This window comes from Euphorbia lathyris, chromosome 2 (assembly GCF_963576675.1).
Source record: "Euphorbia lathyris chromosome 2, ddEupLath1.1, whole genome shotgun sequence".
Taxonomy (NCBI): domain Eukaryota; kingdom Viridiplantae; phylum Streptophyta; class Magnoliopsida; order Malpighiales; family Euphorbiaceae; genus Euphorbia; species Euphorbia lathyris.
Genome location: NC_088911.1, coordinates 114,043,050 through 114,052,408, shown reverse-complemented (window position 1 = coordinate 114,052,408; position 9,359 = coordinate 114,043,050). Strand labels below are relative to the sequence as shown.

At 34.0% G+C, this 9,359-nt stretch overlaps 1 protein-coding gene across 1 annotated transcript; it reads right to left on the bottom strand.

Moving 5' to 3' along the window:
- Window positions 1-234: 234 nt before the first annotated feature.
- Window positions 235-6,981, bottom strand: LOC136219543 (methionine aminopeptidase 2B). The gene is made up of 12 exons (XM_066006977.1): window positions 6,760-6,981; window positions 5,280-5,458; window positions 4,755-4,791; window positions 4,556-4,663; window positions 4,224-4,323; window positions 3,991-4,136; window positions 3,817-3,908; window positions 3,594-3,688; window positions 2,771-2,867; window positions 945-1,088; window positions 639-856; window positions 235-450 (listed from the first exon to the last, which is right to left on the bottom strand). Exons 2-12 carry the CDS (start codon window positions 5,446-5,448, stop codon window positions 340-342), a joined length of 1,317 nt encoding a protein of 438 aa, XP_065863049.1. The 5' UTR covers window positions 5,449-5,458; window positions 6,760-6,981; the 3' UTR covers window positions 235-339.
- Between the last annotated feature and the right edge of the window lie 2,378 nt (window positions 6,982-9,359).

Sequence of the window (9,359 nt, the reverse complement as noted above, 5' to 3'; positions counted from 1 at the left end):
TCAAGTAAAAAAGTTTAAGTTAAAAATCAATAAACACTTTAATAGCAACGAAAGTGAAGTTTAAATTATTTAAAGTTGTTCCTTAGAACTGATATCTCCTCCCTTGAACTTAACTCGGGACAGAAATCTCCCAGTTCCATATTGTTCTTGCAATTTCGAATTTTAAGAAGAAATTTAATTTAAAAAGTAAATAATCTAAATAAAATTATGAATAATCTGAACCCTGAATGTCCATGAAGGGTAATAACATTGATTTTGATATATATTAAAAATACCATTTCGTTTGCTCATAACTTAGCAGAAGCAACAATAGAAAAACAGAAGATAGATTTTAAAGTACTAGTAGTCATCTCCTCTGGATATAACTTCCTTGCAGCTTGGCCGTAGTAATATAGTATGCTCGAACTGGGATACGTAGCTGCCCTTATTATCACACAAAGGAGGATATGGCTGCCACAAATTAAACAAGGATCAATACATAAATTTACAAATGATCACGAGCTTTAAGTGTAAAATTGTAAAAATAAAAGATCAAAGACTCAATATCCAAGTATATAAATGATTAAGGGCTTGACATGTTAAAAATAAATAAAAAATCAGGGGGGCAGGGAATTGGAATGTAAATTCTAGGGAGATACCTGAACGATTCCAGCATCGCATAAGTTCTTTAATGCCATCAAATATTTGGTTTCTCCAAGGCGGTCTAAATACCGTCGACAGAAGGCCAATGTAGAGAAGTTTTTGTTAATTGTAGTCAGCAGTTGCTTCGCTCTTGGCAATCTCAATGGGATATGGCCAGCATCGAAGTTTTTCATGTAATGGCTGCACTCTAGATCTTCTCTCACATATCCTTTGCCTACATATATTAACAAAAAACAAGTTACTCTGTAGATCATCACAGTGCTGTTCATTCTCCTGACAAATCCAAATGAAACTACTAATACCTGTTGATGCAAATGTTTCGATTGCGAAAAATTCACCCTCTTCCATTTTAGTTTGCTCCCCTCCTTTGACAATTGGAACTGATTTTCCAGCATGGATTTGGTAGCGGCCTATGCTGTGTCCATTCAAATTCCGGATGCTTTTAACTGCCAATTACATTTTCCGTCCGAGAAGTAAGATACGTCACAAAATAAACTCTGAGATGCATGTTTTATTACAAGCAAATCCACAGTTGAACGAGAAAATTAAAGAGTACAACTGTTGTAAAAGTGACTGCAGGATTCATTGACCAATTTGGCCATGACTGTGACGTGCCAAAACAAAATACTTAAATGCTTCAAACTTTTAAGTATTGATACAGAACATTAGTTTCAGTTCGCTTGTCAGAAATAGCACATAATAGTCTAGGGTGAAATCAGTACAGCAAAGTGTAGATATGGGCTGGAACCTTTAAGAAACCACTAAAAATGAGAAAAATAAAATGGATAATTCGAAAGAATCAGCCAACTTGGGTGGAACAAACAACCCAGCCTCTAATCTTATCGTTTGCCACATCCATTTTCCAAATATGAAAGAAGTGATTCGGCAACTCATCTTCTAGCAAACCTATTGTTTGAATTACCCCCGAACATCTATTGAAACTTTTGGCAGAATAAGCCACCAGATGACTAAAATCAGTACCTCGCAAATAAACCAGGAATTCTACAAATTTGCTTGCAAGAGAGTCGTAGCCAAATACTACATTTTAGATAAAATAAGCATAAATACAAATAAGTGTGTGAAAAATATGAACAGGTCTCTTTTGCATCACCAGACAGCCCCCCAGGCTCCCATTACTTTTTTTTTATAACTGCAGAGCCTGGTATCACATATCTATTGCTCTAAACTTTCACTTCTACAAAGTACAAACATCTCTTAAAAGAACATTATAAAGGTTGTCCATGGGATATCTCACAAAGCGTACATGCTTATGTCGTGTACCTACAGGTGACAAGCTTTAACAACTTCCATATAAGTTTAACTTAATTTCCATGTATAGTGTTTAAAACATATTGATAGAAACCGGATACAGAAATGAAGTAATAATACTGATATTTGAAACATAAAGAGAATACAAGATGAGCAAATGATAAAGATGGATAGAGTCAAGACTCTAACCCCACAGGAGAAAACCTCCCTCTCTACTAAGTAGAGCATCTGCAACAGCAGCCCCAGATATTTCTCAAAAAAACCCCTTTCCTTCTCTATAATTATCCCTTATATACTAATGACTCCTACCCTAACTAATAATGCCTCATACCCTAAATACCCCTAGCCTCTACATCTCACCCTTCCAGAATGTTCCTACTAATGGACTAGCTATTCTCTATCACATATTTCCTGAATACATTAGGAATAGCAGGGCCATGACAGAAGACTAGAGTATCAGATATGAAAGCACTATGAAGATCCCGGCCTGCTAGTCCTAATGTATTCAGAAAATATGTTTTGAACACTATATTAGATATGAAAGCACTGAGCAACAAAATATCAGTTCTATAATATAAGAAGACTGTCAGAGCAATATTCATAATAACGTGAATCAAATGCTGCACCAACTCTAGACACTTTTTTTTATAACAACTCTAGACACATTTAACGTCAAAAATACAATTGATATGTCAAAGCAAAGATTCCGTAAAACAATTGGTCCAGTAACTCCACAACTTCTGATAGTGAACTTATCATGTGAATAAAAACAATTTTCCAATACATCAACACTCCAATTGCTAATTTACTCGAACTCTAGAAAATCTAAAAGCTTCCAAAACTCAAATAAATGGCATACCTTGATACACCTTCCCATTAATTTCAACTTCATATGATTCCATGACCTCTTGGATGGCAGCACCAACGTCACAAAGACGCACATCAATCCCAGCTTCCTAAAATTACGATATGCCATCCTTATTGCAATTAACCAAGTAAACTGTATATAATAATAATAATAACAATAACAATAATAATAAATAATAATAATATTGAAATGAGGTTAACAGTTCTTAAGAATTCTTAAAAAAAAAAATCATGCAGGCAAGTATCTGATATCAGGTTTAGTAGTTACAGCAAGGTTGAGAGATAAAAACATTTCAAATAATATCTTAACAACATGCATGAGCTCTCTTAGGGTAGGAGGAAGAATATTAGAATTAGAGAGAAATGAGGTAATAAGAGGGGAAAGCCAACTTTTTTGGGGCCAGAATTGGGCCAACTATTCAGATTTTTTCCCACTATAGAATAGATTACAGATGAGGTCCAGAGTAAAAGAAGAAGAACAAGGAAAAATCCTATTATCTATCCAAACATTTAAAAGATGAAAAAAGAGCTAGATTACACAGGTTCTCATAACAAGAATCAGTCCTTATAACAAAAAAAAAAAAAAAAAAAAAAAGACTTGAAGAGAATAAATCCAAGACTCTTAAACTCCTGGAAAATTATATAGTATATACTCCATAAATAGTCTCAATAAAGCTTGTATCTTCTGGACATGATTTAGTGATAAGAAAACCCCCAACAGTTGAAAACTGAGAATCAGGTGAAAACATTCAATTCCACATTCTGGGTTTTTTCCATTGACCAAGATCAAATTGTAGGGATGAAGATTCTAATACCTTGATACCCGTGTTGGTTGCTTCCCGTGAAGCTTCAAGCAGTGGATCAAACATAGGGTTGAATGCCACTGTAAAAGCACAGTCCACAATGTACCCTGTAATATTCAAATGACCATTTACAACAAGTGCTCAAGTTAAAACGAGTGGCAAAAATATTGCACAAACAGCATAATCATAACAGCAAAAAAAAAAAAATGCTTAAATCTAAGGGACTATTTTTCACCATCAATATGGGTTCCAAAATCCAACTTCATCACGTCATCATATTGAAGTACAGTTTTATCCCCTGAATTTGGAGTCCAATGAGCGGCAACCCTATGAATAACGAAGGGTTTCAAACAAATGTACAGAACAGAAGGATATATTGAATTTGATGATATCTTTAGAATATACCCACCAGTTCAGAGAACATCCAGTAGGGAATGCAATGCCTGCTTGCAAACCATTCTCTGATATTAGCTTACGAACTGTATTCTCCAAGGTCTCACACAAGTCGGTCATTAACATTCCAGGCTTTAGGATGCTTTTAATGTATTTCCGGACCTAATATTCAATAGACAAAATGTCAAGGACTCATGCAGATGATAGAAAATCCTCCCCATCAGCAATTTTGTACAATGTAGTAGCTACCTGACGATGAACTTCTGCTGCCTGGCGAACTGAATTATACATGGGCTTTTCTAGGCGCTCCAACTCTCTCTTCTCTTCAGACGTAGTCCTCCATAAATTACTGAAATATAAAGTTCCAGCAATCAGTTCAAAATAATAAAAATGGTAATAAAAGATGAATATAACTAGCACATGAAAAAATTAATATTTTATTCCTGAACTGAAATACACTCGACTTCACAATTGCTAAGCACAGACGAGAAATTAGTTAGTAGTAGCCTAGCTCATACTGTTTCTGTATATTCTGTCAATGGTACGAAATCAAGGCCAAAGGAACACAGAAGTACACTCACTCATCTTTGTATTGTTGAATTTCGCCCTCGGGAAATTCTCCCGATGGAAAAAGCTCAATAATAGGAATAGTAGGTGGATCGGTCTGCTGTGGCAATTCCTTCTTTTTCCTATAATATACAGATGAACATTGTTGGCAATCAAATGAAAGGGCTAACATACATATATAATAACGTAATAAAGCTAGAAAAAGGCACTCACTTGCTTTTATTTTTCTTCTTTTTTTTCTTTGCAACCTCTGCAAGGAAACATATGCCAATAGATAGAGGTCATATATTAGCAAAATTTAGCTAAGTTTAGAGGCTGGGATCATTATATCACTTTTCTAATACTAATAAAATAGCCAATCTGATGTAAGCCATCACAATTCAGCTAAAAATATCAATAAGAAAGAAACTAAACCAAATGGGTATTCATAGGGCAAGCAGCAAAACACTGCAACATTGAGAGTAAGAACCATTGAAAAATGTAACAGGCATTAAGGTTATTTCTCCTATTATAAATCTCAAAGATACTGACTTTCCTAGCTAAGCATCAAAAACCTCAAGCTTATTTAACCACAAAAGAAACCTCTCAAAATCGAATAGAAAAAAAACTATTTTAGAGCAAATCTTTTACATGCGAGGGATGTATTAGATTAGATGGAAGATACATAAAAGTGATGATTAAACAATGACAAGAAGCCAAACTCAAGGAGGAGTTATGAAGAAATCATGTGAAGATCACCTTTGCTGTCTTCTTCATCATTTTGCATAGCAATAGAAAGGTTAGAGAACTCATTATTTTCATTGCTTACTGAAGGCTCTGAAGTCTCATTTTCTGTTTTAGTCCCATTTTCTGATTCAGCTCTGTTTTCCTCAACAGGGATTTGTTTATCTGCCTTGTCATCCGCCATTGATGAAGTCCTTTTTCCATTAGAATGATAGGCATTAATTAGTATGTACAAATCAAATTAAACAACAAAAAAAATGCTATAGCCAACAGTATCCATAAGAAAAATTATAAACTCGCACAAAAAAAAAGGTTGGCGGGAAAATGTATCGTGTCGACCTACTCTCATGACCAGTTAAGGGCCAACCCTGACACACCCATTTAATTAACGGCTTGACAAGATACCACACGAAATTTACACGGGTTGACACGATTAACTAAATGAATTGAATATGGGTCAAAAATTACACGACCCATTTGACACAATTAACTTGTTACATAATAAAATCAACTAAAAGGGTTATAAAACCCATTTAACCTTTTACGACATTTATTAATAAACCAGAATTTCTAAATCCAAAACATAACCAAACGTACATAATGCTTCAAAAATACATAAAATTCAAACATAAAAAAAAATAAGAAAAACAAAACCTGGCATTTGAGTCGCTTAATCTTCAATTAAACACACATAACAAACACTACTTAATTATAAAGTCCACATTCTAACTAAACAAGCTGAAATTCAACTTAACTCAACAAAATTAGCATCTTGATTAGGCTTCAATTCATTGGAATCCAACTGAAATTCCATAATGTCTTTTTCAAGTTCTTTCATCTCCATATCCTTTTTTTTCAGCACGATTGATCAAATGGGGGGTTCGCCTCCACTTCTTTTCTTAACAGCATTTCACAACCGTAATTATCAACTTCAAATTATCGACCTATTTTACTAGATGGAGGACTTGAATGTCAAATGTTTTAGGGATTATCTATATTTTGGGGAAAAAATATCTCTTTAGAAACAAATACTATTTTATAGCTCAAAGTTCAGTAATTGCAAAGGTAAAGTGCGTCTCCAACAGCTAAAATGGAATAGGACACTGCAAACCAGCAAGTTTTATGTCCCCACTTTCTTCTATAACTTAGTGACTATATTGATTTGCTTAGAGTCGTATTGCTATACAAGTGTAAAGATGTAAGCCAAATGAATTAATTATATAACCAAAAGTTTATCCCTCTTCTTCAACTCTTTCGTGCCTTAAATAATGCTCATTGTCGACTTCCTTTTTTGATAACAATCATCGCACAATCAGATCCATCTCTGCAAGTCATGCCTTAACCATGGTCTTGCATAATTGGTCGGCGATTCTAATTTCTAAAAGCATAAACCATCACTCAAAATTTCAGAGTAGTGACAATTTATCTTGAGCTTCGATGACCTAAAGCATGACGAAATTAAATACAAGAAAACATAAAACAACAGAGAACAAACCTTTAAAGGTTCAACCGCAGGACGAAAACAACAGAAAGCTCAAGGAGTTGGGAGGAGAACGAAGTGAAGTCGAAGAAGAGAACGGGTGGGAGGCGGGTTCCAGGAAAAATCGAACGGGTGGGAAGCGGTCAAGGCGAAATCGAAGAGGAGAAGGTGCGATAGGCGTTGTGTTCGTGGTTTGTGAGAGAACGAATAGGGTTCAGAGTTTTGGAAAATATTTTACCTTCTCACCTGGCTTTTTTACTGTTCACCTCTATAGTATGTTCGAAGTAAATAAAAATCAGGAAAATAGTTTTCCCCACAAAATTTTCTCCCGGACCTAATTTGGGGTGTGTATTACATCACATGAAGTGATGTAGCAAATAGGCCGAACAAAATAACCAGTAACCAGATCAAACTAATAACTAAACTGAAATTTTAGTTTGGTTCGATTATTTTTACTTTTTGATTTGGCTCGGTTTTTCTAATGACTTAAATTAGGATAGAGATCCTCTAGAGTTGATGAAGTTGTATGCATCTCAACCATTAATTGCAAAATAAATGGATGAGATTTGATTGATCAATAAATGACTAATTAAATATTAAAATTTATCAATTAATGTTGCAATTAATGGTTGAAATTAACTCCATCAACTCTAGAGGATTTCAACTCTAGAGGATCTCTAAAGTTTTTCTTTTACCTATAAAAAAAAAAGTTTTTCTTTTAAATTTAGACATTTTTTCCCTTTTTTTTTATTAGGTTTCTTTTTTTTTTTTTTTTTTTGTTTCCTTAGTTTCAAACTCTTCAATTGTTTCTTCCAATATTTTTAGTGTTTCTTTTTTGGGATTTTGCGGAACTTGAAAGAAGGACAAATAAACCCTAAATTTGAAACTCCCAATTCAAAAACCCAAAATTGTGAAGCTTTTAAATGCAAAGGTTTCACTATGTGAAAGAAAGAAAAACAAAAACTTTAATAATAAAACAAAGTTAAAATTGTTGAAGCAAACAGTTTGTAAAATACATGCGGAAATTAAAAAATAAATAATATAAAATTTTCAACTTCTTATCAGCGACTCCCAATAATTTGTATAGAGTCGGAGAATAACCATTTTTGTGTTCCATATATCTATATCTATACTATACTCTAAATCAGTAGTCGGATTTTCCAGGTGGCAAATTCTCAGTATATATAATCTGATGTGTCTATCCCTCAAATTTTCTGAGAATTTAAAATTATTGATTAACCATTTCCTTTTTCCAAAACCGCTTACACACTCTCAACCGTTTCTAGCCCACGTTCCTTCCTCTACGTGTTCCAAAACCCTGGTTTGAAGGTGTTGAATGGCAAGTATAGGGGTTTTCTGAAGAAATTGGAAACACTAATGGAGAGTTTCTTGAGACTTGAAAGAGACTCCAAAGCCTTGAGAATCCACGCCGAAGAGATATTCCCTCTCGATTCTAAAACTCACCTGCAGGCCGCATCGAGAGCTTGACCGATCGTACTCGGACGGTTCGACTAGGCCGCATCCAGCCTCAGGCTCCTGGTCATCGCAGTATCTTCTGCAATGATCAAAATGTTAATTTCCCCATTCCGTTCAGGGTTCCTTATTATATCATAATGCATGCTTCATTTTAATTTTATGTATAAACACATTTCATTTGCCCAGAAATTTAGAGTTTTTGCTTTTATTTTGTCATCCAGTAAAACGGAAGAAATTTAGAGCAAGTTTCAGATATCACTACCACGCACGTCTTAAGTTAAATATTATATAATCTGTAGACATTCGAAAGAATTGTTGCAACACTTGGTAGAAATCATATTTGCAATCTTGGATTAATGGTTGGTACAATAGATATTCCTGATTAGTGCTATTTAGAAACTTATTCCTGATTAGTGCTATTTAGAAACTTACAGGATTGAAGGGGAAGATAAATATGCATAGGCACCTTCGCTAGAGGACTTGGCCACCTTTCATAACAAGTCTCCCATTTCACACATCGCAAAGGTACTCTAGAATATATTACTTTTCTAGCACAATGTTTTATTTAGCTGATTCTAAGATTTCTGACAAAGGAGAGGTATTCGTTGATTGAAACAACTAACCTGATCAAAGAAATAGATTGGTGGAATTATGTAGATGTTTGGTGTCCTTATTTGTGGTAATTATGTGCATTTATATCTTAATTAGTATGTTTGTATTTTGAATAAAGTCAAAATTTGTATTTTGTTTAGATTAGAGAGTGTAGAACTACATGTGGCAAAGGTAGAAGGACTCAAATTAACTTGGATTGGAGACTTAGAGTTAATGAAAATGGATTTAGTTAGATATTTCAAAGAACTTTAATAAGGACAGAAATGAATGGAATTAATTATTTTCTGTCGAATTATTAATGGAATTTCCATTAAAGTGTTTGAAGAACTATTGTATACTTAATCTCCATTGTTTTCTATTTTCCTTGGAGCATCATGCAAGTAAGTATATCTTAATCTCTTTTCACTTGACTAATTACACAATTTAATTACATAATTTAATTTGGATGCTTAATTCATGTTCTATTCCTTTATCATTTGAATCTCCAATGTACAAATATATGTTTAGGAAAGCTTTAGGAATTCTGA